Here is a 27895-nt window from a genome sequence, read left to right on the forward strand (position 1 = left end):
TTATAGATATATAATTTAATCATCAATGTTTATTTATATTTTTTAATAGCTTATTATACAACAATTTGAAATTATTTAATGAAATATTAAATAGTTTAGAATTTTATTAAAACTTGTGAAATTGATCTACTCAATAATTTTTTTTGATTTGTCAGTTAAATTAATAAAATTATTTAATGAAGTATTTTTGCAATTAACAAATCATCACCCATATTTCGTTGATATTATAAAATGATATTTAAAATGAGATAAATTATTTTTTATTAAAATTATGTATATTATGGAAAAGAGAAAATAATTGATAGCAAAGAAAATATAGTGTGAACTTCATTCAAACAAATTTTTATTTTATTTTTACAAAAAGAAGACAACTAGACGAGAATATTACACATTTCAAATTTTCAATATGATATCAGCTTTTTAACTAACAAATTTAGCAAAAACTCAAAGTTCTTTTTTGAATACTAATTCCATCTTTATTTGTCATCAAAATAGGCTAAAATACACACTCAATTATAAGTTTTCAGCACTTAATTGAGCTCATTGCTCGAACTGACTAAACTTATTCATGATTCACTTTGAGAGTTTTTAAACTAACATAATCTAAATTCAGTGTAAACTAATTCGACACCAAAATAAAATGAAAATTTAGTATTTTGCAATTAATTATAAAATGCAATTACCGAGTCAACTTATATTATAGTGTAATAAGTTTTCATTAGATACCAGACTAAATTTATTTATACCGATAATGCATTTCCACTAAACTCCCAAAATTTCCCCATCTTAGCTTTGATATATTTAAAAAAGTTGAGTTACCACCTTACCATATTTTGAACCAAAGGACACCTCCTAAAACTTACTTATAGTTGAACAAAACTATTTTAGAAAAGAAATGGCATTTTTTTCCTTACAAAAAGAAAATGTAACAACAATTATACAAGCCAAAAATCCAAAAAATATGAACAAGATACCACTCTATTTTTTATGATGCCACTGGGTAATTAATTTTAATCAGAATCAGAATCAGCCGCCACTGAGGTTCTAACGGTTCTACGTTTACTTTCATCGTATACATTATCTTCATCATCCTCGTCTTTTTTTTCGGCAATAATACCTGTCAAATGACAGTTGAAAAAAACTTTCCAGCCACTAACAAATAAAAAGAATTAGAGAACATACAGAAACAGTACCTTTTTTTATCAGTAGCACCTCCAGCGCATTAGTGCTAAAATCGTCTTTCCCTCCCAGATCTTGAAACCCTACCAATCTATCTACTGCAACTCCTTGTCTGAAAAAAGAAACATTTATCTAATAAATCAACTTTTCCTATGCTTTTTAGACCTAACAGAGAAAGCACTTAATTTAATCAACAGAAAAATTCAAGAAGTAAAAGATTTTAATCCTCACCTGAACAGTATGACACAAGGCAAAGTCTTGATTGCCAATTTCGTAATAAAGAACGGTGCATTCTGCATTTCATTTTCAAAAGTTATTTTTACTGAATTACTGAGGCAAAATTTGTATTAAAATAAAATGTCAAATCTTATGGCTACATTGACTCAACTATGAGCAAACAGTAAAATATCTAATCTATATAGAAAGTGTTCATGCTGACCTCTGCATCAAGCCTGATGAACTTGGAATCAATATGCTTTGATGAAAGGGACTTTAAGTGCTTATCCATTATCCTGAAAGCATTTGTTGATGCAACAAAACCATGCACATGAAATTGTTACTTTTGATATATCAAGAGATAGAAACATGTGTTAGATTCAATATACACTAATTTGCGTAAAAAACATACTTGCATCGATAGAACTCCTTATGGTAGAAATGACAGATCACTTTTTCACTTCCAGTGACTTCACCCAAGAAATCTCCTTCAGTTACCTCCCTATATTCCCCATGACCTTTCTTTTTCCACGCCTCCCGTTTCTCTGCTTCTTTCTATTAAAAAGAAATATAATCGTGAATAATGACGTACTCTATAAATAACAGAGGTAAAAACAAAAAAAGTGAATATCTTTATGCGTCCTAGTACGTATGGAGGTCACTACCTTAAGAGCTGCAATCCTGTCTGCATGCAATTTTTCCAGCTCAGGATCCTTAAATCAAAATTGTGCATAAACCTTAGATTAGAATAATGAGATATCTATATCCTTAAATCACAATTGTACAATAACATTGAAATATCTTTTTGAAAACCACACAATTAATCAAAGCTAAATACACCTTTGTCTAAGACCACACAGCTCCCAAAACTTTCGAAAATGGTGAATTCAAAACCTACATCTATGTAAAAATACACACTGACATTAGGATCCTTCCAATTTTCAGTATGCAGCAACAGCTGCATTTCTTCATGTCTACACAAAGTCAATGCACAGATCTCTTACAGAAAAGTCAAGCTTGGTTCGAAAGTCTCACAGGACTGTAGTCAAATAGTCAATAGTCCAATCCTTTACATTTTATTTTTGTTTTATTATCATTTATCTTTTTGTCACTTTGTTCTATATATTGGGGTATTGGTTATGAGGATTTCGTCACCAAAACTGTGAAGTTTAGGGTCATTCGGTCATCACAAGTTGCTGACAGGCAAACCATACCCTTCTCAATGGAGTTGGCACTCATGGATAATGGCATTGTTTTGTTAGTTTTTGTAATATTTTAGTGCTCCTTTAAAAAGAAAAAATATCACTTTAAATATCAGTTTTCTTTTTCCTCTATGAGCTTGTTCCTTTAAATATCATTTAGATGTGTTTAGGTGTTTCTTTATTTCTTTAGTTTCGAACACATTTACATGAGGATCCATGCATATCATTGTCTGTATTTAGGTGTTTCTTTATTTCTTTATGCACATATACAGTATATGATGAATAAAAGACATTGTAAATGATTAAATTATGACATTTTCATATTCTTTTTATCAACAATCTTATATATAACCCACACATATGCACTGGTACTAAATTCTATATGATGAGATTGAGAAGTTTAAGAATCATACATCCATCAATTCATCAAGGTCAACCTCCTCATTTGTTGAATTTAATTGTGCCGCCTTCTCTTGAGTAAGCAATTCCTGGAATCATATAATAGGTGTCACATCACCAATATATAGCACATCATAAGAATTCTACGTAACAATAACTTCAGAAAGAAAAAAATAATAATCATATCATAATGTTGGCATTTAAGTACACAGTAACTAAACTTCCAATAATACATAGAAATATCTTCAAAAAAACTATCATGGAAACATTTAGGTCCAATTTACTCGATGAAAACATTGTGTTTTTATTTACTAAAATGTGTATTAACTTTATCTTGATGAGGGGCTCAGTGAACTATTGTCGTGGAGAGAAGATGAAATGCTAGTTAATGAAGATACATTTCTGAAAACAATGAAAACAATTTTATACATTTTCATTATTTCTAAAAATTTAGACAATTGTTCACTTTAAAAGTCTCTTAGAAATTTAGACAATTGTTCAATTTTAGAAATGAAAACTGTAAATGTTTTCACAAAATAAACGGGCTCTTAGTCTTCAACTACTCACGGTCTGCAGTAAACTTACTAAATATAATGCTATGCTAAGAAAAAATAAATTAAGAAAATAAGAAAGAGATAATTAAAGGAACAAGCTCATAGAGGAAAAAGAAAACTGAAGCAATGTACAAATTAACATACAGTTCCATTCCACAGTAGCACTAGCATAATATAACAACATGGTATACAATTTCATGAACTGAATATATAATAAAATTTAGAATATGAATATATGATAAAATATTACTAAATCATGTAAGAATAATAATTCTGCATATAAAATCAGAAACAAGAAAATTCTCACCTAATTACGAGTGAGGGTATTCTGTTATGAAATATTTTAAGCAAAAAAAAAAACCTTTTTATAATCACGTGCAGCTGCTGCTATTACGTTTCCAAACGCTAGATTGGTGAGTGTAGACTTTACTGTGTCTGGATCCATCTTTATCTACAGAAAATAAAAAGAAAAATTAAAATCAATATCAGTACTATAAAATAATTAAGATGAAAAATATAATATTGATCGCACCGTTGAGATCTGGATGAAGAAGATGCAAATGTTAAAGTTAGGAGGCAAAAAAACTTGTTCAAAGATTTTTGAAACTTGTTGTTGATGGAATTGTAGAGCAATCGCGAAAGAGAGAGGGAGGTACGAAAATGGAAACGGGTTGGGCATGGGCCTGTTAAACTTTCACTTATGTTAGGTCCAATTTTAGACTTATTATTGGGTTTGAGCCATTTTTTTATTTTAATATTCCGATTAACGTTAAAAAATAAATTTATTTTTTTAATTATTTATAATAAATTTTAAAATTGCTAGTTTTAAAAGTTTTAAATGTTTAAAACTTTTGAAAGTTTTAAATTTTTTAAATAAAGATTATATTTTAAAAATTTAGAAAATTTCAACAATTTTCAGATTTGAAATTTTTTGAAAGTTTCTAAATCACGACAGCTTCTACCGTTTCAAAATATGAAAATTTTAAAAAATTTCTCTATTTTGAAAATTTCATATTGCTCAAAATTTTTTAAAATATGAAAAATTTATATTTTGAATTGTTCAAAATTTTTGAAAATTTAAAAATATTTATTTTAAATGTATGAAAAATTCAAATTCCACTTACTATTTTTATTTTAAAAATTTTGAAATATTTAAAATTTATAGTGAAAATTCTTTAAAACTTCGAAAGAATGAGTGAAAAATGAGTGGTAAAAAATTAAAAGTTTTATAGAAGATTAAAAAGATAAAATTGTATTTTTCACATTAATTGAAATTGCAGGTTTAAGTTTAAGGTGACAGGATGTGTGAAGTGCCGAGTAGAATAATTAATTTTTTTTTATAAATCCTTCATTCCTAAAACAAACAATTTAGTTACAAATACAATATTTTATAGAAGGTTTGAGCCAATATTTAGATGCTATAATTTTCTTAAAAATTAGGAATACAGTATTTTTGTTTGGGTAGGCTTAACTAGGGGCCCTTAATTGCTAATTATGGATATTCAACTCTAAATTCAATTAAGCTATCCACTACTCTACATTACTCTTCTATAGTCCCACCCAGAGATGTGAATACTAAGTGGTGCTGATGTGTCATTTTTAATTAATAAATAAATAAAAAATTGATAGGTTGGAGACGTTGTTCTTCCTTCTCTCTTCAATCTGGTCATTTTGGATCTTGTTTAATTATTCAAATTTTATTTTGATTGAAAGAAAATTCAATTTTTTTAATATTTTTTCAATTTCTTTATATAGTTGAGAAAGGTAATGGTGATTGTGATTAGCAAATTTAGCTGCATTCATACATTGATTTTTTAATTTTTTTTATGAAGTTGCATTGATAAAATTGAGAAGCTAGGGTTAATACTTTTGTAAATAATTTTAAATTTTGTAAAAATTATAAAATATAGTAAATTAAAATTTTAATTATTAAAATATAATTATAATTAATATATAAATATAATATTTTTTAAAAATGCTACTAAATCTTACGTACTTATAAATACAAAAGCTTACATTTTAATAAATTTCGGTTTTAAGTCACAGTTCTAATAATTAATCTACCAACTTGTTGATGGTGATTCCAAGGTATGATTAACAAAGTACACCAATAACTTTGTTGTGATATGCAAAATATAAATATTCAGAGCGACATCCATTTTTAATATTATGAATAAATATATGCTATGACAAGTTTTGTTTTTGTTTTTATGCATATCTGAAAAAGAAAAAAAACTTGCACCAACAGATGTATCTTATAAAAAAAAAGACAGAAAAAGATGAAAATATAAAGAAATATACGAACAAAAATTAGTTATTGAATATATAATTAATGATGATTTTTATCTAAGTTCAAAGCGGTATTTGATAAAATTTGTAATTTATCAAAAAATATTGATCATTATAAAATAAGAGTTAGAAATTATAATCACTATACGTTCTAACATATTTAATATTTATTTTTGATAGATGATAAATATATAATAAGCTATAGTAATTGGAGTTTGAATTTATAATCACTATGTATTCTAACATATTTAATATTTATTTTCATATTATATACATGATTTCAAGATTTACAATTAATACACGGATAATTGTAATAAAGAAAATACGAAGAATGAGAGCAAATGAGTTTTCATGATAGACATCAAATCAAGTAATTAAAATAAAAATCTCTAATATGTAAGAAGAATTGATTGAATCAAAGTAATAAAGAATATGCTAAATTACATTCGTGGTCATTTAACTTAATTTCAGGTAACGTTTTAGTCTCTTATTTTTTTTTTCTTCTCGATTTAGTCCTTTATTCCTAATAATATCAAATAAAGTATGAAAATATGAGTTTATTTGAAGATTTGCGTTACGAATTTGATGAAATTTGTATTATATTGAAGAAAATAATTAATTTTATGAGTTTTGATTGAATTTTTATTTTGAATTTTTGTTTAAAAAAAGGATAATGTTGTTGAAATTTTAAAACATAAAATATCAAATTGTCATTTAAAATTAAAATAAAGGACTAAGTCGGAAAAAAAAAGATAAAGGACTAAAACATTACCTGAAATTAAGTTAAGGGACCACAAATGTAATTTAGTCTAAAGAATATACACTGTTGTTTTATCCGATAATCAAAATTGACTTTTTTTTTTATCATTTTTTTAATTGAAATTCATAACACTAAAGTTTTTTTTGAAAGTAAGATTATAACTTAAAATTTAATTATTGTTTTGGTCCTTTTATTATTATTATTATTATTATTATTATTATTATTATTATTATTAATGTACGAAATTGATCTATCTATTTTAAAAGTCAATAGTTTTAATTAAAATAGAAGAATTAATTTTATGAATTAGTAAAAATAAAAAGATTAAAATTGCAATTAAGCTAAAAATTAATTACTAATTTTTTTTATAAAAAAAAAATTTAATGATTACTATTTGCATCTTGTTTAGGACCAACTCCATCTCATCTATATATCGTCCCGTCTTTAATAAACTCACAACTCATTAGATTTAATCGAATTAAAAGACGAATTAAAATTTAAAATTTGACTCGATTAAATATTAAGACCGACTAAAAAACACGATTCTAACTCGTAGTTTATCAAAAATTTTCAAGACTCAACTAAAACTAGATTGACATCGCTTAATCATAATTTTGAATTTTAACATTAAAACAAACTTGAAAAGTGAGATTCCACTTGAAGTGGTCAAACCATATTACCTATTGAGAAAATTACTATTATTCATTTTTAATAAAATTCTCTTAAATTATATTTAATTTAACACAATTTTAGGAAAATATTAAAATCCAAGTTTGAACCAGCCGGCACGGAAACGAAGACTAAAAAAAATATAAACAAAATTGGCATGACTTTGTGCTCAAACTCCTCTCATTGGAAACGAAGCATTCGATCTTGTTTTTATGCAGTACACGAACCAACAACCAAAACTGAAAGAAAAAAAATCCAACCAATCACCTTGTATCTTTCTTCATCGTCACTCACTCGTGCACTCATTCATTTTTCGTGCGCGAGTGATACGAAATATAGATAATAGAGAAAAATAAAGGATCGTGTGAATTTTTATCAATTGAATTGTGATCTATCTATCTAATAATGGGAGCAGCAGGGAGTGGTGATATATGGAAAGCACACACCGCAATGGCAGTGGTGCAGTTATTCACCGGAGGTTATCATGTTATTACCAAATTAGCCCTTAATGTTGGTGTTAACCAAATCGTCTTTTGTGTTTTTCGCGATCTCCTCGCTCTCTCCATTCTCGCTCCCATCGCTTTTTTCCGTGAAAGGTTTCCGATTATGCTCTTTTTTAATTACCATTTGTTTTTTATAATTATAATTATTTAACTCTTTATATTTAAACTTTTTATTATCCTAACTTTACAATGTGATTTGTGTTCTAGTAATGTTCTGCATATTTGTATCTTCTGTTTTGTAACCACTTTTTAAAGCATTGGTATATGTGTTTAGGGTATGCTTAATGGATATAATTTATATATACAATTATATCATTAGATATGTTTGTATATACAATAATCATTAGAAATGTTTGACTTGAATTATAATCACTTTTAAAGTCACACAAAGAGTGGTTGTGAATTTTTGACGATGTAAAATCTTTAACACTATCAGTGCATAGAAATTAAAGTCATGCTTAATTTTGTCAAATTATACCTTTATGTTTAGAAAATATTAATCTTCAATATTTAATTAAGTAATGTTGGTAATGTTTCTTGCTAAAGAGATGCAAAAAAAAAAAAATTAAAGGCACCCCCCCTAAAATTAGGTGAAAGCTGTTGGTTGTTGTTATAGCCTATTTTTATTGAAGAACATTATCAATAGAACTTAAGAAGTTTAACCTAAGTTTTATCCATTAATTAATTATTTGAGGTTTATTAGTTTACATTGTTGTCAATCATGGATCATAAAAAATAGTGGTTTGTTGTCATTCTGCTACATTACACAGCTATAGCCAATTTTTGACACTGCTGTGTACTAAATCGTGGAATAATAACAGTTTGTTCAAATTCTACTATGCTACAGCACTATACTCTGCAGTGCTACTATTCGACAATACTGATTAGTTATCATCTCAAGTCTGATCACAGAACTGCTCTTAGTATGTTTAATTTTTGCCTCAAGGCATAGTTGTCAATTATGAAGGGGCTGCTAATTTTGTTTTCTAGCAGCATAATGCACATTTAACTCTGCTACTGCTACATATTCAAACTTCAGAAGTTATATTTTAACTTGCAACTTTTTTATATCCCTACTATTCTTGTCATATACACTATTATAATTTAGCATGAGTATACTAATAATGCCATGTTATCTGTAGACGTACACGGCCACCCCTAACCAAACGCTTCATAACATCATTCTTCTTTCTTGGATTAACTGGGTAATGTTCTCTATGTAGTCATATATTCGCTAGTTTTGTTATGTTTTAATTAAATGCTAATTTATTTATGCATTGGTGTTTTGCTTCGTCATTTGTGCTCAGGATATTTGGAAATCATCTTTTGTTTCTTATTGGTTTAAGCTATACTAATCCAACTTATGCTGCTGCAATTCAGCCAGCTACTCCAGTTTTTACATTTGTGTTGGCTATAATGATGGGGTTAGTTTCTCTCTTTTCAATTTCTGTGTGTGACTTTTTGTGTTCATATTGTGAATGCATTTTTTTCTTCTGGAACACACAACCCACACAAATGTTGCACAGAAATCGGCACATTAATTAAATTAAGTATGCTGGCCGATATGGTAATGCGTACCTTAATAAACTTATTCATGCAGTACAGAAAGAGTGAACTTGCTAAGATATGAAGGTTTGGCCAAGGTTGGAGGAATTTTTGTCTGTGTTATGGGTGCCTTATTGATGGTTTTGTACCGTGGTCCGGCACTGATAGGATATACAGAAATGGACCCTGTATCACACAGTGAAATAAGTGCCAGAGGTCAACCAGAGCCTTCTGGATGGTTAGTTGGTTGTTTAATGGATCTTGGATTAGACCATTTTCATCTTGGGGTTTTGTGCTTCATTGGGAACTGCATGTGCATGGCTGCTTTTCTATCCATTCAGGTACACATTTTTTTATACCCTTTTATTGACTGTTGATTACAGCCGCAGTAAGTTAAGGAAAAAAGTAGTGATCACTTCACATATCTCCACTACTCATTAGTTAATACATGGGAACTGGGGTCTAACAAATGAGTAATGGAGATAATATAAGTGACAATGATCACCATATTTTCCTTAGTTGTTTGAGATTGACTCATGTAGTGGTTTGAGTTAGAAGAATGAATGAAACAAAGTAATAGAGCAATGTGTGAAACAAAACAAATTAAGTGAGAAACTGGAATGAAATACTGAATTGTAGTTGAGTATTCAATAAGAAACTGCAGCGGTAAAAATGCTGGAATGGTAGTAGAGTGTATACTGTATATAGTCATGGACAGATGCAGTTGAAGGCTTCTTTCATGTTGATTGGGCTGATCCTTTGATTGCTGGAGATCCACTTATGGTTACTGTTCTTGTTGGAGGTAACATTGTTTCATGGAGAAGTAAGAAATGATGAGTCGTTGCTTAATAATCTAGTGTCAAATCAGAATATTGGCAATTGTACAAACTGCGTGTGAATTGGTGTGTCGATAAATCATCTTGATGAGGTTGACTTAAAGAGTGAATTGCCAATGAAACTGTGGTGTGATGATCAAACTTCCACTCATATTACCTCTTTATATTGAGGTTTATTATCATTTTATTCATGAAAAGTTTCAATAGGGGCATCTTATTACTGTGAACAGAAGAACTACATGCAGACACCACCAAAGAACTCAACAGTAATAGAATAAGACTTTATTTCTAACAGGCTGAGCATGATTAACATATATGCTCTAGTTTAAGGTGATTTTAACAACAGAGTCATTTTGATTCTTAATTTTCTCTAACAATGACAATAAAATATCCTCTTACCCCCATCATCAATATTGGGTTATTTTATGTGAGTTTATGTTTAATTTGTTGTCATGAATTATTTTCAGGCTCCATTATTAAAAAAGTATCCTGCAAACCTGTCTGTCACAGCATATTCATACTTCTTTGGAGCTTTACTGATGGTAACTACTTCATACTTCGTGACCGATGAGTCAACTGATTGGAGTTTGACACAATCTGAAACACTTGCCGTTTTATATGCTGTGAGTAACTAGAATTTCAAATCAATCTCCAATGTCAAGAGTCATTATTAGTTATTAACATTTTTCGTCCATGTTACCTTTGTTTATTGTTTTCCTTTGACACATCAAATTTCAGCTTTTTGTTTTTATGGAAGCCATTCTAAATTAGGAAGTATTTTGGAGTCGATGGCTGTTATGGCACCACTTTTTTTCAAGGCGATCCCAGTTTTGTGAGGGAGAAAATAATAAAGAAAACCACTTTTTTATAAGTTTTCCTTTTATTTTGTCTTTTAGCCTTGGTTCGATTTTGATCTACTACTGTTAGTATACTTTCCTCTATTTGAACCATATGGTACCACTTCCACCTGTTAGAAAAACAGAAAAAATGTACCCCATTATGGCATTATTTAATCCACCTCCATTTAGTTGGAAAAAGCTTTGGTTGTTTATAAAATTATTTTATGCAGTTTGATATACGTGACATTTTTGGCTGCGGTTCTTTTGATTTGATTTGCTCACTTATAAGTAAGTATTGATGAAAAAAAAAACAGAACAAATCTGTTAGAATTGCACCTCTGGGACACTTTTATTACTAGCAACCAAAGGCTGTGGCACATCCTGTTTGTATTAATTTTACATTGTGGTTTGTGACCTAAGCAACTAGCCTTGGCATTAGAGTTATTGGGAAAAATTACTTTTTTTTGAAGCAGCAAAGTTTTGTAGGTGGGATTTCCTTAAAATGTTCTAGTGGTTTCTTTCTTTCTAGCCATGCATAGGTCGGAAAAAAATAGCGCGAATGTCAACTGTTGGATGGAGAGATTGGACAGCTCATATTTAAAACTCTTAAAATCTGATTAAAAATACAACTTGAAATCTGAGCCGTCCAACCTCGATCCTACAACTGAGATCACGCCTACTGAAAATATCGACGGCAGGAAACCCATTTCTAAAAGAGTGCAAGTTGCTTCTATTCCTACATTTTAGAACTCAGTGGTCCTGCTATCAACCAACTTTTAATAAATTACTTTGAAGCAGTTTTTTCCATGTAGTTTCCTAAAAATGCTTTTCTTGTTTGTTCAGGGAATTATTGCATCAGCACTTAATTATGGAATCATTACATGGAGTAACAAGATCTTAGGTCCAGCCATGGTTGCCCTGTATAATCCACTTCAACCTGGAGCTTCTGCTCTCCTTTCTAGAATTTTTATTGGAAGTCCAATTTACATGGGAAGGTACATCACCTATAACTTCCCCACTTATTGATGCATTGTTGTCTGAGTCATTTTCGACGAACTCTTCAATAAGTACTTTAGAAAAAGAGATTTTGAAAGAATCTTGCAAATAACTGAGTTTTTAAACAATAATTTCTCATATAAGATGAAATTAATTTTTGCATCTTAATTTTTTCAGAAAATCTTGAATTTAAACACATAACTTCTTCATACATGAAAAAACCATAAATTTATTCTAAACGAAAAGCTTTTATAAACAAGAAGCTAATCCAAACTGTGCCTAAGTGGCTGTAAGCCTATTGTCACCTTGTTAATGCTAACACAAGAAACACACACTCATTTTTCAAAAAAATATTATTTTAGGACGAATGAAATGTCTTATTTAATTGAGCACTTGATCAGTTTTCCCAACCTTCCCCTTTCTAGTGTGATTCTTATACAAGCTTGGTATATGCAAATAGTTTACATTAAATCAATAAATAATTTACTCATTGTTTTTTCCAATGTAAAAATTGTATAGTAGATAGATTAATGAAACTAAATAATGAAACTTGTACACCACCGTAGACCAGTACTTGAAAACCATCCAAAGTAACTATCAACCACGCCTAACGCTGTCCTGCAGAAGTAGAAGTTTATGATTCTCCTCATTTCATGATTGAGACAATGACTTGATCGGTGCTGATTTGGCACACACAAGAGAAATCAAATATGCGTTGAATTTTGAGGCACATAAACTTGTTTTCTTTTGTTTTTGTCAAATTAATACCAATCAGGTCTCTGTCGAAAACGACTATGAACTTCTAATTCTAAAAGCCAATGTCAGTCTTCATTGGAGACTCAGACGGTTTTCAAGTATTGGTTCATAGTCGGCCACCTATAATCTGAAACAAGTGCATTTTAGCTTAGCCTGCATGTATAACTTGTATAGACGATGATTATGCAAGAATCCTATGCTTATAACATTCGGAGGTGTCATTTTGAAACAAATTTATTATTGTTCAAAGTCTTATTTTTCTGAATTTTGTGTCCATGATGAAAACAGCGTCGTAGGTGGATCTCTAATAATTACTGGTCTGTATGCGGTTACTTGGGCATCCTATAGAGAAAGACAAGCAGCTGCTGGAGTTATTCCACATCATGCCTCTACTTGGGTCTCTGAATCACTTAACAAGAGTTCCTTTCATAGAGTTAACATTTTCTCATCCCCAAAGCCTTCGGATTGAAGAAATGAAATTCTGGAATGCCAGTGTAAAAAAATGTGTCATAATTCTTTCTTCTCTCATCTATGTCCTACCCTATTTATACGTAAAGCTGTTTAGAAGAACTAAAATTAAGAGCATTTACACAAATTTTGTAGAAAATATTTACAAATTCGACAAGGTTATCAGTTACCTATGTTGAAACTCTCCTAAAATCACTTTTAGACGTCAAAAGAGCATAAAATGGCTATTTTGATTGTATTTTTTAATTTTTTGGGCGCTGTTTTTTATTGTTGCTAAAAATCCTCTTATGTTTCTGGAAGTTCACATCTGAACCATGCAAAATGTCCAGAATTATGAATTTAGACGTGCAAAATTTAGATATGCAGTGGGAGAGTTTTTCGAAACTTGTTTTAAAAATATGTCAGGAGTAAATTTGGAATTTAGATTTGTAGGGTAAGGATAAATTTTCCCAATTTCAAATACTTGATGTATTATTTGATGTTGCTTTTTGCACCTCCCATCATAATTGTTTTTATTATCAATCAATTTGTATAATGTTTTGTTTTTATATAAACCTACAGACGTTTTAAAACTCAGAAATAGTAAGTTAGCGTCAATATATGCAACGTAATTATTATAGATTTAACTAATATAAAGATATTTGAACTAACTGATGTTTTTTAGTAAAATAATTAATTGAAGAGATATAAGTTCCTAAATTAAAATAAAATATAAATGCTCAACTTGTTAATAATATGTGTTGATTTAACCTGTTTTTAATCTAATCACATAATGAAAATTTCTTTTCTCATATTAAATTTTTGTATACTTGAGAACATTGATTGAAGGTGGGAGAATAGACATTCTAAAACAATTTGTAATTGAGTTCTTGAATTTAGATACCTAATTATAAATTATTTATAAACTCATTGACATAATTACAAAATTATTTAAAAGTTCATGACATATATGATTATAAATTATCAAAATCTCAAATAAAATAAAATAGTTCAAGAACCTAATTATTAATCGTGAATAAATTCAGATACTCAATTAAATATATTTTTAGTTTAAAATTTTAAAATTTCTCTAAAAATTTAGAAGAATGCCCCTAATTAAACTTAATCTGTATCGTTTGTGGATTATAAATCCTACAAAATTTTACATTGATTGTATTCATTCTAGGCTGAGACCATCCATGAAAGATGACAACAACACAAGAAAAAAACAGTACACTTTGTATATTTAATTAATTTCTCATTTTTGTGTGTATTAGTTTGATATCTAATCTAACTTTAACAACCGGAATAACGACAGGTCAAATAGCCACCCAAAAAGGCGAAAACATTACAATGGCGTTATGGGGATTTTAAAGCTTCTTTGACGTTGACAACAAAATAAAAAATCTTTGATAAATTCTTAATAGCTTTAATTATTTTTAATTGAACAGATATTTGATAGAATAAGAACCATTGACTTCTATTGGCCATTTAAAATGTTACTATTATTTTTCATTTCGTTTCTGATCTGGAATCAGATTCTCTATAAAAAAAAATAGAACATATTTGCGTGGCCGTTGAAAAGTATTCTGTTTTTGTTCCTTCTTATTCCAATCGTAATAAACTTTTGCCATTTTCTTAAAAGGGTTGATGAAGTGTTTGGTCTCTCTGTTATAGAGTCAATATAGTTAATTTTTTGTAAAATATTTTTAAAATATTTTATCTTTGTAATTTTAGATTCCATCACTTTTGATCATTCATATTATATATCTATCCAAAAATTATGATATGATATGACATATAGTGTCGGTATTTTTTAACATGTAGTATTTCAGTCAACTTTTTTTATTTATTTTAAAAGAGATGGTAAATTCTTTAATAATTAAATACTTGGTTAGAGGATTCATTATTTTCTATACTTAATATTGATGAGGATAAGAAATCTCATCTTCATGTCATTGTCAATCATTTTATTCAAGACGATCATTGGAAAGTCCCTTATGTTCTATTACATAATCATCCACAATTGACTTTCTTATTGGCTAAGACAATTATTCTTAAGTTTGATTGTGAGGATTATCTGGTTTGGAGATTAAACATTTCTTTTATTTTGAGCTTTAAAGAAGCTTATTTATTCTTTAAACCTTTGGGGCAACAAATTTCTAGGGCCAAATCCATTTGGCATAGTAGCATTCCTCCTTCTAAGTCTCTTAGAGTTTAGAGATTGTTGCATAACAAAATGCGTATAAATGATAATTTAATATCTCGTGGCTGTCAAATTGTCTCTATATGTGAACTTTGTCACTGTGCAATGGAGACCAAAACTCATCTCTTTCTATCTTGCTCATTTGCTACCAAGTTTTGGTTTTGGCAAGGATTGTTCTTCATTATCAAATTGATACTGGTTTGGCTCAACATCTTCTTGACATTTGCGGCAAAGGCTAGTCTCGTCGGTGCAAAGGTGTTAATTTGGCCATCATCATTTTAACTATTGATGTTATTTGGTATTGCATAAATCAAGTCCGTTTTAAGGTCAATAGTCTTTCTTTTCATATTGTCATCAACATAATTATTGTCAATGCATCTTTATCTAGTAATCATATTTCTAACACAATCTTAAATTCTATGCAGAAATTTTAAATTCTCAAGTCTTAGGTTAAAACTCATTCTCCTAAGACTCCTATCATCAAAGAAGTGATTTGACATCCCAAAAATTTATTGTCTTAAATATAATTTTAATGGAGCTGCAACTGATTTTCTTTATCAAGTTGCTTGTGGTGGGATATTTAAAGACAATTATGTTGCTACTCTTGAATTGTTTTGCTATGAATTTGGAGATTTTAAATGTGTTGCATGCGAAATTTATTGGAGTTATGATTATTATTAAAATAGTCTAAAAAATGAGTGGTATTATTTATGAATTGAATCTAATTCTCAATTGATAAATATGACTTTTATGAATATAATCTTATTAATTAGCTTATATAAATAAGTAATTTAATTGCATTAAAATAATTAAAAAAAATAAAATATATTATCTTATATTTTTCGAAATGATAATCAATATGATGACATAATTATTAATTTGAAACTATAAATTACTAACCATATGGTTTCCATAGACATACTATCTGTCATTCCTAAATATTTATATTAACTTTTTTAGTCGACATTTTCTCCTAAAAAAGCAATACTATTAAATATTGACGTGGCAGTCTAAGAAAGCGACAACTGGACGCGTTGTTGACGCGTAAGAATGCGTAACGCGGTATTTGGTTCTGATCCTCTTTCAGATCATGTCTTTAGTCACACTCAATTATAATACACTATATATTCACAAGATCCCTCTTTCTCTCTTCTTTTCTTGTTCCATTCTTATTACAATTTCTCTATTACTCTCTCTTATTATTCAAGGTCAGTTCCCTTATCTTTGTTTCCTCACTTCTCTATTCAATCACTCTTTATTCATCATTCAATTTTTATTCTTTATTTTTTGTCTGCAACATCAATTTCATTATTTTACACAAATTTAAGAATTAATTGAATGTAATCAAGGTAATGATTTTTAAAAAATAATTAATCCAATGTAATCAAGGTGACAGTTTCGTGTTGGCGACACGTGTCGGACATCAGGACACGCCTTTGATCAGATGCGTTGTCCTACTATGCAAATTTGCCTTGAATTGGATTGGGGATTCCATATTTCCATGTTTTGTGTTTATTATCTTATTGTGTTGTGACAATTTTGTTTGTAATTGTGAATGGTGTGAAGGTGTTTGTTGTTTTATTTGAAAGATGGGAGGTGGTAAGGATAAGCATGATGAATCTGACAAAGGGGTTTTTTCAAGCCTTGCTCATGGTGTAGCTAATGCTGCTACACATGGAGGAGGACATGGTTATCCACCTGGGGCATACCCTCCACAACATGGGTATCCTCCACAACAAGGATACCCTCCACAACAAGGTTATCCACCATCTGGGTATCCTCCACAACAAGGATACCCTCCACAAGGCTACCCACCTGCTGGTTATCCTGCTTCATCTGGTCATAATGCTCAAGGTGTGTATCCTTTCAAATTGTTATGTTATGCCTTGGTTACTGATTGTTACAATTATCTGATAAATTGAATTCTTAATTATGTTGTAGTTTTAAAATTTGTGAAGATGCATACTCGGAAGCATATAAATTAACTATAGTGGAATAGCAGTGTCTTTTAAAAGTTACATAATCCACCCACCAAACTGAAATAGCTGTGAAATCACACACAATCATACTGAGATATAAATGCTGGGAATTCAGGTGTAAGTGGTAGAAATTCTCCTGTTTGTTAAATAGGAATGGACTAAATGAAGATTATACAAGAGAACATATCCATGTTCCTGATAAGGTTTTGGGTGAAGTTGTGGTGTCAAGTCCTCAATCTTGGTTTGTGCTTGTCCCATTAGTGCAGGTCCCACACTTTTAAGAATCTCTAGAACTCCAACAAGTGATATCAGAGGCGATGGTTTTTAGTATTTGGAGACATAGCCCGTAACTTGATAGGTAGATTGTAGTTGGTGACTCGAGTATTTGGCTTAAAAGAAGCATGCAATGTGGAGACTCATACTTTGAGGGTTCCTACACATTATCTTGAAATGGACTAAATGAAAATGATACAAAAGAATAGTCTCAAGTCATATATCTAATCTGATGATTTGTTGTTGTGTGTTTGTGGTTTATTGCTTGTCATATTGGTGGATTTTGGGCTCCCTTGGAACTCCTAACAACTGATTATTTATCTAAAAAAATCATTTCATAAACTGAGATTGATTGAATTTGATGGTGGTAATTAGATTTGTTGATGTCTTCTGGTGACCGTTCGCCCTCTTGAAGTATTTGAAAGTTATCTAATCTTGAAGTATTTTTTCTTTCTTTAATTAATTGATGCAATACAGCAGCTGTTTGAAACTTTTTTCCCCCATTGTGTACGATTTACACCAAAGTCCTTGGAACCTGATAAATTTCTACTGTTATCACCAGGGTCTCATGGACATGGCGGTCCCGGTATGGGAGCAATGCTTGCCGGGGGTGCAGCTGCCGCCGCCGCTGCTTATGGTGCTCACCATATCTCCCACGGCTCTCAAGGTCACTATCCACAAGGTGGATACGCACCAGGTGGCTATGCACAAGGTGGATATGCACATGGTGGTGGTCACATGCCTCACGGAAAATTCAAGCAGCATGGCAAGTTCAAGCAGGGAAAGCATGGCAAGTTCAAGCATGGAAAGTTTGGCAAGCATGGTGGAGGCAAGCATGGGTTCAAGAAGTGGAAGTGAGGAATGTATATATGCAATTATGACTCTAAATACAGCTGCTTAATGCTTGCTACTTTATAAATAAACCATGCACTTCGTATGATCTATGTTTACCATACTAGATCCTTTCTTTTTTCTTGTTTTGCTACTTTATAATGTACTGGATCCTTTGAGCAAGTCTTGAGGTATTGGCTTATTGCTGATCATGACACTGACAAATTGATGTGTAGAGTGGCCTTAATATGTTTTGCATCCTGGTTACATGTTCATTTATCTCATTGATTATTTTATAATTTTCTGAATCTGAAGCTCTATGTGATCATGAACAACTTCTCAGATAGTTGATGAAAAGCATCTTATGTTCATATAATATCTTGACATGTCTTTGAATATTATTTTGTGATTAACAGATATTGAAAATTTTATTAAAAAAAAAAGATATTGGAAATTGCATAGCAAATTTTACTTTGATAGAAATTGCATAGCAAAACATTTAGTATTGGACAGAATAGTACATGACAGTACAAAACTATACAGGACAATTTTTTGTATTTAACTGTGTTTGATAATCGATCGATGTACATGACAAGTTTATGAATGAGAAAAAAGGAAACATAGAGAGAGAGACAAAAAGAGAGAGAGCTATGAGAGAGACATGAGAGTGTAGTTATTTTTTAATTTGTAAAATGAGTAAAAATGATATTTATTGTGAAATCGAGGAGCATTGTGACTAATCATGAATGAATGTGACTAATCATGAATGAATACAAGTTGAATGTTTAAATAATTTGTTGGCAAATGCTATCCAATTATGGGAATTGAATATACACAATCACAATAATTTAAAAAAAAGTTAAGATGAGGAAATTTTTGTTAATTAATCGATACCTTGAAGTTAGTCTTAGCTCTTAACACTAAGTTAGGACCTCAATGTACAATCAAAATAGTTCATTTATGTTACAAATATATAAATCACAATTTTTGTACTTTAGGAGATGTAGTAGTTTATTGGAAATCATTGACAGATGAAGTGTTGTTTGTACGGTATATATACACCACAATATTGATGACAGTAAAATTATATTCTGGTATATATACACCACAATATTGATGGCAGTAAAATTATATTCTGGCTCTGTTTTTTAAAACTAGTTTAAAATCAATAATTTATAATTTATAGTTGATAGTTGTTAAACTGATTGAAGTGTTTGGTAAAATTAATGGTTTAATTAGTTTAAAATGTAAAATGACATTTTTAAATGATAATAAATTTTATCAATTACTTAATGTTATTAACTATATGACATCATTTGACCTTTTCTCTGAATGATGACAATTAGATAAATATTCTGTGTTCTCTTTCGTAAGAGACATTTGATTCAACAAAAATTATTAAATTTGGTCTAAATTTAAATCAATATTAATTTATTAACCCAAATATCTCTAATAAAATGGAATGAGATAATATTTCTTGAACTATAGAACGATGATTCTGTAAAAAAAAAATGGAATGATCTATTAAGCTAGCACTTATGGAATGATGATTTATTAAGCTAGCATTTAGAAAGGAATACAAAAGAGCTTCTTACAAGGCTCTAATATTTAATGAGAGATCCATTATTAATGTCTTTTTTTAATAATCTTATTCTCAAGAAAAAAAAATTAAAAATTAAAAATTTGATCGGAATATAGATAAAAAATTTCTACATATTTTTAACTAATTAATAGTTCGTCTTTATTTTGAAGAATAATATATCTTTTAAAATTTAAATAAATATAGCTTTAGATAATTACATATTTCGGCATTAGATTTATTAAAAAAATTGATATACATGAAAATTTTATTAGCATGATGAATTTAGATATTCTAAAATGAGTAAAGTGTAAAATAAAAAAAAATCAAATGTGATTATTCTAACAAGTTCATAGTTGATTATGATATACCTACAATATATACTTTTAATTTGATATTGATGTTTGAGATTATTCATTTTTTATTCTTTAAAGTTTAAAGTGAGTTGCTCATTTTAAAACAACCGGATATCTGGACATCTGGACATGACTAAATAATTGAATTTATTGCTTAATGAATGTGACAACTTAGTCTTAAGAATACACATTATCAGTAAAAAAATAATAGCAAGAGATAAACAAGTACCAACTATATAAAGGCTTCACTTTGAGCAGCATAACTAAATAGCACATGCCAATCGACAATAAAATGCCGAACATAGCTTTTTTCTGTTGGAATAAAATGTGGAAAACAACAATGATACAATTGAATTTGAATGTCTCCAGTATCAACCAAGGTCAAATGCACCCTCAGAAATTGTAGCCTTCCATTTCTCTAGTTTGTGCAATATTGGTAAACTTAATACAGACAAAACTTTCTTATTGCTACACAAGAAACAATTGTCTAATCTCTATAAATATGTTACATCCTCAATATGGATACTGTTACCGATTCGTCACTTCTGTGAGTATACAATCTTGGTCTTGACAATATAATTAGTTCAAAACCAAACCACCTTGTACATAAACAAGAAGTTGATCTCAAAAGGGTGGATGATCATCTTCTGAAGATTGAGGAGGAATTGGTTTCCATCCAGGTTTCTCATCCCAGTACATATCATAATATATGTGCCCAATAGTTGTATCCGGCATACAGCACCATATGCCCACATACTGCTTAACACGATTTCTGAATCTATCTTCCCTTTCCTTTAAAATATAAAATACAATGCATTGGTAAACAACATTAGTTAACTGTAGTGTTTGATGCTAACTCAAAAAGTAAAACCTATAACGTGAACTTGCCTTGTTAGTGAAACCGGTGAAAGCGTCTTGCACTGAAGATAACTGAATGACTTTTACATCCTTGAATGATGAGAATACTTTTGTAAACTGTAACAGCACGTAGAACAGTTGTGTTAAATTAAAGATCACTAAATTCAGTGCAGATGACATTTGTGAAAAACCATGACTATCTGACACGTGGAGAGCATCCTTGGAGGCCCCAAAAGAAGTTTTGATGATGCGTGAGAGCATATTTTCTCAAATATAATAACAATCAATTTCTACATGTTAAATCCTCTCACGAAAGATCAGTTTGAGAGAAAGATACAATGTTGATTGATTATTACAAACAAGCTCAAAAAGACCTATTTCACGAAACTTGAAGTCTTGAAGTTTTAAACCATAAAATTTAACAAATAGGGAGTACCACAGTGCACTACTACCTCAGTAACATTGCAATGGCTTAAAAATGAAATGTATAGTGGGAATAACATTGATATCCATTTCAGACTCTGAAATATCGAAAGACACATTTAACAGTCCAAGTGGACAGTGACAACCAAAGGAAAGATCTAGAAAAAAGTAGGTAGAACCAAACACATGAGGGGTAGCAACACAAATGAGGTCCTTCAGAAACAAAAGAAAATGAGTAATCTGAATACCTAGAAATAAAGACGGCATTTGATTTATTAAATAAATAGTTGGAACAATGTATGAGAATCTTCCCACATCATTGCACTACCAACGGTGAAGAGAAAGTAGCACAAAATACATATAAAGAATTGGTCTAACCACATGTATATACCAATGGTGTCAACCTCTCTAACGGTCTCAAACTAGCTGATTCCAATTAATTGGGTAGGTTATCTAATATAACCAACTTCTTCTAAGTGTGTATTGCTAACCAGTTCTTTACTGAAAGCCAATAATTGACGTGGTATAACACAAATGACGACATGCACAAAGATAACCGTATCATTGTAGTTTATAGATTTAGAAAACAACAGACATAAGCATTATAAACATAATCTTAGATATATAAGCTTGAAAAGAATATCAATACCATTTCTTCACTGCTATTCTTTGGAAATTTAAGTACTCCTTCAACAGTGCTATTATATGATCCATCACAATCTTGAGTTCCTTCTTTACAAAGCTGAACATCAAGCCATGACTTTTTCACCTGAACTCAAGAACCAACATGAACAAGTTTAAACAAAGATAAATAAATCAAGAAATAAAGAATCATGATTAAAGAAACAAGAATCATGACATTTATTCACCTCAGGGGGCAGAGAAGGATTATCCAATATTGAATACTCTCTAATATCTATTTCAGGGCCAAAGTATTCTTCTGGGAGTTTTTTCAGCATGACATTCACCTGCAACAGAGTGCATTTCCATAACAACATAAGGGAGTGATGAAGAGAAGTAAAAATAATAAGAAACCACTTAAGTAGGAAATACCTCAAATACATGGTCCAAAGGACAGAGAAAAGGTTGTCTAGTCATAGACCCCTCCAAAACACCTGGATGGGGATACCATAGCCTATCAAGCCTGCACCATAATGGAGGCATGACCTGAACATGCCCAAAGAAACAAAGCCATCAAACTTAACTAAGCACCACACCACTCAAGCTAAATCACCTTCCCCCGGCTTTAAATTCCATTTAACGTTGTGTTATCAAACATCATTTAAACTAAAACTGAAAATCAGGACAGGTAACATAAACCAATTCAACATGTCAAGACATCAAAGAATTTCTTTCAATATATTTTTGATTGTAGGGGGAAGCATGCAAATTTAGCACCATGGAATCAAGAAGCAGAAGTGATGATAACAGTAGTGACAGTTCTAATCACAACTTTACAACAATGATGAAAAGAAAGTGGATCTTGTATACAGCTGTAGCTTAGTAATATGCAACAAAAACAATGATACTTTAGAACCCTAAAACATCAATACCAACTAATGGAAAGATCAGTCTATCACAAATGGTAGCTGATTTATGAACTTCAGTTGATAATTTTTCAGAATCAAAAGAATAATAGTTTATTTCAGGATTTCATGATACAAGTAGGAAACTCGAGTAAAACATGGTGCTCATGAAATAATCAACTGCATCTAAAAAGATGATGTGATTTCAATTTGTAACCCAACAAGAATTTATGGATGTGTTCACACATAATTCTTCAGTCACAAAAAAAACATTATACGCATTCTTTTGGTTTATAGATTAAGCAAACTATGTATTGCACTAAACAGTACACGGTAAATTAAAGCAACTAGTTATTTCTTACATCTAATAAAAGATGTTCTACTAGACTTTTGAACATATTTAAATAGTGCCAAGTGAAAATTGAAATGAGAAATAAAATGAAGTCCATGTTTCTTATAATTGTTACTGGTTTATCAATGAACAGGACGCACAAGAAATGCTAATTAATACTAGATACTGGCCATGGCAGAGTAAGAGTTTTGGTAATGAAACACTTCTATTCAAAAAGAAATATAACAAAATATATGATCCAAGAAATGAGTTCTTACCAGTGTTCTGTTCAGAAGGGAAGCAATTGCAAGTGCTGTCCTAATCTGTTTCATCTGAAAAAAATTCATGTGCAACAAATATTACAAGACACAACATTAAAAATTCAATCAAATGCAGACATGAATAGGATCAAGTCGATACGTATATACTTGGTGATTTATAAGAGTAAAATGTGATTCAACATTGTGCTCCCCACTTAGCAACAAGCTTTTTGGGATAGATGGCTTAAATGATAAGAAACCCCCTGCAAAAGTTCCTCCAAAAGTTAAGTTGTTGTAATTTCATGCCACAGAGTTGAATAATCATCCACAAGAAGACACTGTAACCAATCTCTTGACATATCAAAGAGTCAGCTTTAAGATTTCAGTAATATTTAGTATAATGCAAGATTCAATGTGAACAGTAAGAACCTAAAAGGTATAGACAAACAGAGAAATGAGTCTATTTGCACATACGCATTAAAATATAAAATTAAGTTAAATGAGTCTCTAACTTGCACACTCAAATTTATGAAGAAACAGGACTAGTTACCAGGAGGATTATAGTATTCTGGTGGATCAAGGAAGATCTTGGCTTCTCGTAGTCGGTGGCGCTTTCCTTCAGTACCACCATATTGAAATGTCGTGTGTACTGCATATGGCTCTAACCTTAGTTGCTGGTACATAGCCTGCAATCATAATATATAAATTTTCATATGTCAAACAGGTAAATAAATCATTCCTCTAGTCCATTCAAGATTCCTCCAAATAGTTAGTTGCATAAAAAATATAACTTGCAGACTCAAATGTATAGGCTCTAAAAAATAAAAATAAAAAAGGAAAAGATTTCAACCAGTTGAAAATAGCTAACTGAAAAGGTCCTACCTGGACAAAATATGTATGTCCACTACAGAAGATACTAGCAGGTAAAATTCCCAGCTTCATTTTTCCATCGAAAGCAAAAACAAGACCACTGTCATCATCAACAGATGGTCCTAGCTGACGTTGAAGAAGTTCATTAAACACATTCTGATCCCATATCTTGTCGTCAGCTTGAAGCATTTCTTTCCATTGCTTTGCCAAATTCTTGGCAGACTCTGTAGGTCTCCAATGGACAATTCCAATGTTGTAGGCACCACTGACTATTCATACAAAGTGATAGACAATTTCATCAATATAAAGTCTTCAGAAAAAACTAAACAAGATAAACAATATGCACAGTAAAATGAGAGATGAAGAAAAGAAACAGAAAAGAGCAATGAATTGTTTACTGAGATCTGAAATGATATAACCAGGCAGAGAAAACTTTCATCATTTGAATCATTGAAAGTTCGTTATAGTTCACAATCACATATATGGTGCATGCAGAAAATAAATATGCTACAAGAACTGATATAAGCATAGTAAAAATAATGACAGTAAGTTCTCATCATTGTATAATATTCACCTTCTTGCCAAATTTCCAAACTGTCATCAACAACTGTTGGTATAACTTGATCGCTTGAAGTTAAAATATCTGCTTCTGGATAACGAGCAAGATATGGAAGTGGATTCTGTTTAACAATTGTATAATTGAAAATATGTATTAGGAATGACATATATCTTACATAATCATATTATTGGCTTGAAGATATCTGAATATACGATTGTGTATAAAAATGTAACGGATAAGAGGTCATAATAATGACACTGGAGGATAAAAGAGGTAAAGACAAATGATACTAGAAAGGATAATAAGTGATTTTAAATCTACAGCAAGCAAGATTAGAAACTTAACAACATCTGATAACTTAATTACATCCATGATAGAGAAAATGAAACATCCTAGTCACCATGTGTTTTACTACTTCTTTTGATCATTAATCAAAATCTGAAAAAGCATTGAATCACCCTTATAAGTAAAACAGATTAACTTAAGAAAATATATGTAAAATTGAAGGTCACCTTCAACCAAACTGTGTCAGTATCACACATCAATACTTCAAAACCAAAAGGCAGTATTGAGTCTACCAGAATAACTTTTTCTCTCCCCATTTTATGAAATGTTGGAGAACCCCAGCCAACATCAACAGTGCTCATATGGCTTCCCATGTCAAAAACTGGCACTCCTTTCCAATATAGTGCCTCCAATAATTTGGTGTCCATTGCACCTAAAAGTTAGATTTCAAATAAATATTATAAAGTCTAGTTAATAGAACAAATACAAATCTAAACAACATATGCAACAGAACAAGACAGAAGAGATTTCATGCCACTCACCAACAAGAAGATTAGAAACTTCCAGGTCTGTCAATTTCTTGACCCAAGTCAGGATAAAATCCATGAATGCATAGTTACCAAAGGTCACAATCACAACGTTATCTTTCACCCTTTGCTGAACCAGTTCTTTGGTCAGTCGGAAAGTCTTCAAGGGTGGCATTTTTTTATTTGAGGGTGGAACTTCCCAAACAAAACTCGGCCACACATTCTGTTTCTCCGGTGAAGGAGTAGACACAGTCTGCGCCTTCTCTGACTGAGAAATGTTGAGTGTATGATCAATAACGCGAGAATTCTCATCTGGAAACACATTTTCAATGAAGGTTTTCAATCCAACTCACAATTATGGAAAAAAGCCAAGGATTTAAGAACATTAAACAAGGAAGCACAAACACTTCAATATAGTAGCTTTATCATACTGTCACCATGTCGAACAGATCGTCGACGTTTTCAAATATTCCTAATTGTACCTTCCAATGTTTGACCATAAATTTCATAGACATTTCAAATATTCCTAGTTGCATCTTACAACATTTCTTTTCGATCTATTTATTAAACAATTTTACCAATCAAGATGAAATTATTGCAACAAATATGTCTTGCACAGGCACCATTAGACAGTTGACAGACTTTTATTTTTTGTTAACCATATTATCGGTATGAAATATCCACCGGCTTCACCAATAACTAATCTCAGCCAAAGAACCAAGCTGACCACTTTCAGTGTAGTCTCTCCTCCCAACCATGTTTTTCCATCCCCAAGGCTCAAACTTGATATCTTACTTAAGAGATCGGATTCCAGTTTCACTCGCACCAACGTAATGTTGGTAGTTGACACAGTTTAAAATTTAAATCACAAATAAAATAGGCAAAAAAAAAAATTCCCTACTTTCCTTTTCTAACAAGAATTAAGTCCTAGCATACCATAAGAACTATACAATTACAATAATCTAAAATTTAACTAATGCTCCATCATACTACATATCTCAAATTCAATTAAAATCATCATCACCTATGGAATATAAGAACAACAAAAATGATAAATAACACGATTAAGATGATGAATGAGAGAAGAGACATACTCGAGATGGAAGAAGAGAGCCATGCAGAAGAATGAGCAGCAGGAGTGTTACTCGAATATATAGCTAAAAAAACGTAGAAAGATGAAACGACGATGCCAATGATAACGATAGTGTAGATCGTGAGGAACAGAGGCTTCGATTGAACTACTTCCTCACAACCATTTCTCCAACCTCCCATCTTGAACAGTAAACGACGACGTATTCATAACAGTATCACTCTCGTCATATTCGTCGTTTAAGAAGGAAGAAGATGATGGTGATGGTGAAAACGCAAAACCTAGAAATTTGAATGTTGAGATTATTATTGAAATGATGAAAGAGATTTTTCAGAATGAGATTGGTATTGAAATGGTGAAGCTGTACTCATCATTTGTTCTGGTCAACCAATGTGCTTCTCTCATCAACTTCACATTAATTTATTATTACTACTATTTTAATTTTATTAATTAATTAATTTAAATCAATCATACTTTTTCAACTACTCTATTATTGAATTGGATCTGTTCATTACTATAAATATATGTTTACTTTTATTCTATCATTGATGGTTATAAAAAAGTGAACCAAAAAATATTTGGTTAATATTTCAACTTGATTGAGTGTTAGATCATTGGTTAATATGTATTAAAAATTATATATTGCAAAAAGTTTCTTAAATAAATTTTAAATACTCTAAGAGATTAACTTTGTAAAAGTTATGTTAACAAGTTATTTTTTAAAGTACTTGTTAAAAAAATTTTGAATATAA

General features: G+C 30.5%; 4 protein-coding genes across 4 annotated transcripts; 2 read left to right on the plus strand and 2 right to left on the minus strand.

The window, feature by feature from the left end:
- Positions 1-763: 763 nt before the first annotated feature.
- Positions 764-4256, minus strand: LOC101504419 (thioredoxin domain-containing protein PLP3B-like). Its single transcript, XM_004509430.4, has 9 exons — positions 4083-4256; positions 3912-4001; positions 3011-3085; positions 2061-2108; positions 1808-1950; positions 1619-1691; positions 1411-1472; positions 1194-1291; positions 764-1117 (listed from the first exon to the last, which is right to left on the minus strand). Exons 1-9 carry the CDS (start codon positions 4227-4229, stop codon positions 1011-1013), a joined length of 843 nt encoding a protein of 280 aa, XP_004509487.2. The 5' UTR covers positions 4230-4256; the 3' UTR covers positions 764-1010.
- A 3143-nt stretch (positions 4257-7399) lies between these two features.
- Positions 7400-13457, plus strand: LOC101504739 (WAT1-related protein At4g19185). Its single transcript, XM_004509431.4, has 7 exons — positions 7400-7864; positions 8914-8976; positions 9079-9195; positions 9372-9657; positions 10620-10775; positions 11835-11986; positions 13032-13457. The coding sequence occupies exons 1-7, from the start codon at positions 7674-7676 to the stop codon at positions 13210-13212; spliced, it is 1146 nt and encodes a 381-aa protein (XP_004509488.1). The 5' UTR covers positions 7400-7673; the 3' UTR covers positions 13213-13457.
- Positions 13458-16556: 3099 nt separating this feature from the next.
- PRP1 (glycine-rich protein A3-like) lies at positions 16557-18855 on the plus strand. The gene is made up of 3 exons (NM_001278987.1): positions 16557-16604; positions 16963-17250; positions 18211-18855. Exons 2-3 carry the CDS (start codon positions 16986-16988, stop codon positions 18504-18506), a joined length of 561 nt encoding a protein of 186 aa, NP_001265916.1. The 5' UTR covers positions 16557-16604; positions 16963-16985; the 3' UTR covers positions 18507-18855.
- Positions 18856-20632: 1777 nt separating this feature from the next.
- LOC101505601 (arabinosyltransferase XEG113-like) lies at positions 20633-27543 on the minus strand. Its single transcript, XM_004509434.4, has 13 exons — positions 27148-27543; positions 26069-26365; positions 25754-25959; positions 25257-25362; positions 24695-24951; positions 24363-24498; positions 23981-24075; positions 23831-23884; positions 22749-22862; positions 22565-22663; positions 22345-22464; positions 21303-21389; positions 20633-21206 (listed from the first exon to the last, which is right to left on the minus strand). The coding sequence occupies exons 1-13, from the start codon at positions 27323-27325 to the stop codon at positions 21039-21041; spliced, it is 1917 nt and encodes a 638-aa protein (XP_004509491.1). The 5' UTR covers positions 27326-27543; the 3' UTR covers positions 20633-21038.
- Between the last annotated feature and the right edge of the window lie 352 nt (positions 27544-27895).

The sequence above is a fragment of the Cicer arietinum genome, chromosome 7 (assembly GCF_000331145.2).
Source record: "Cicer arietinum cultivar CDC Frontier isolate Library 1 chromosome 7, Cicar.CDCFrontier_v2.0, whole genome shotgun sequence".
Taxonomy (NCBI): Eukaryota; Viridiplantae; Streptophyta; class Magnoliopsida; order Fabales; family Fabaceae; genus Cicer; species Cicer arietinum.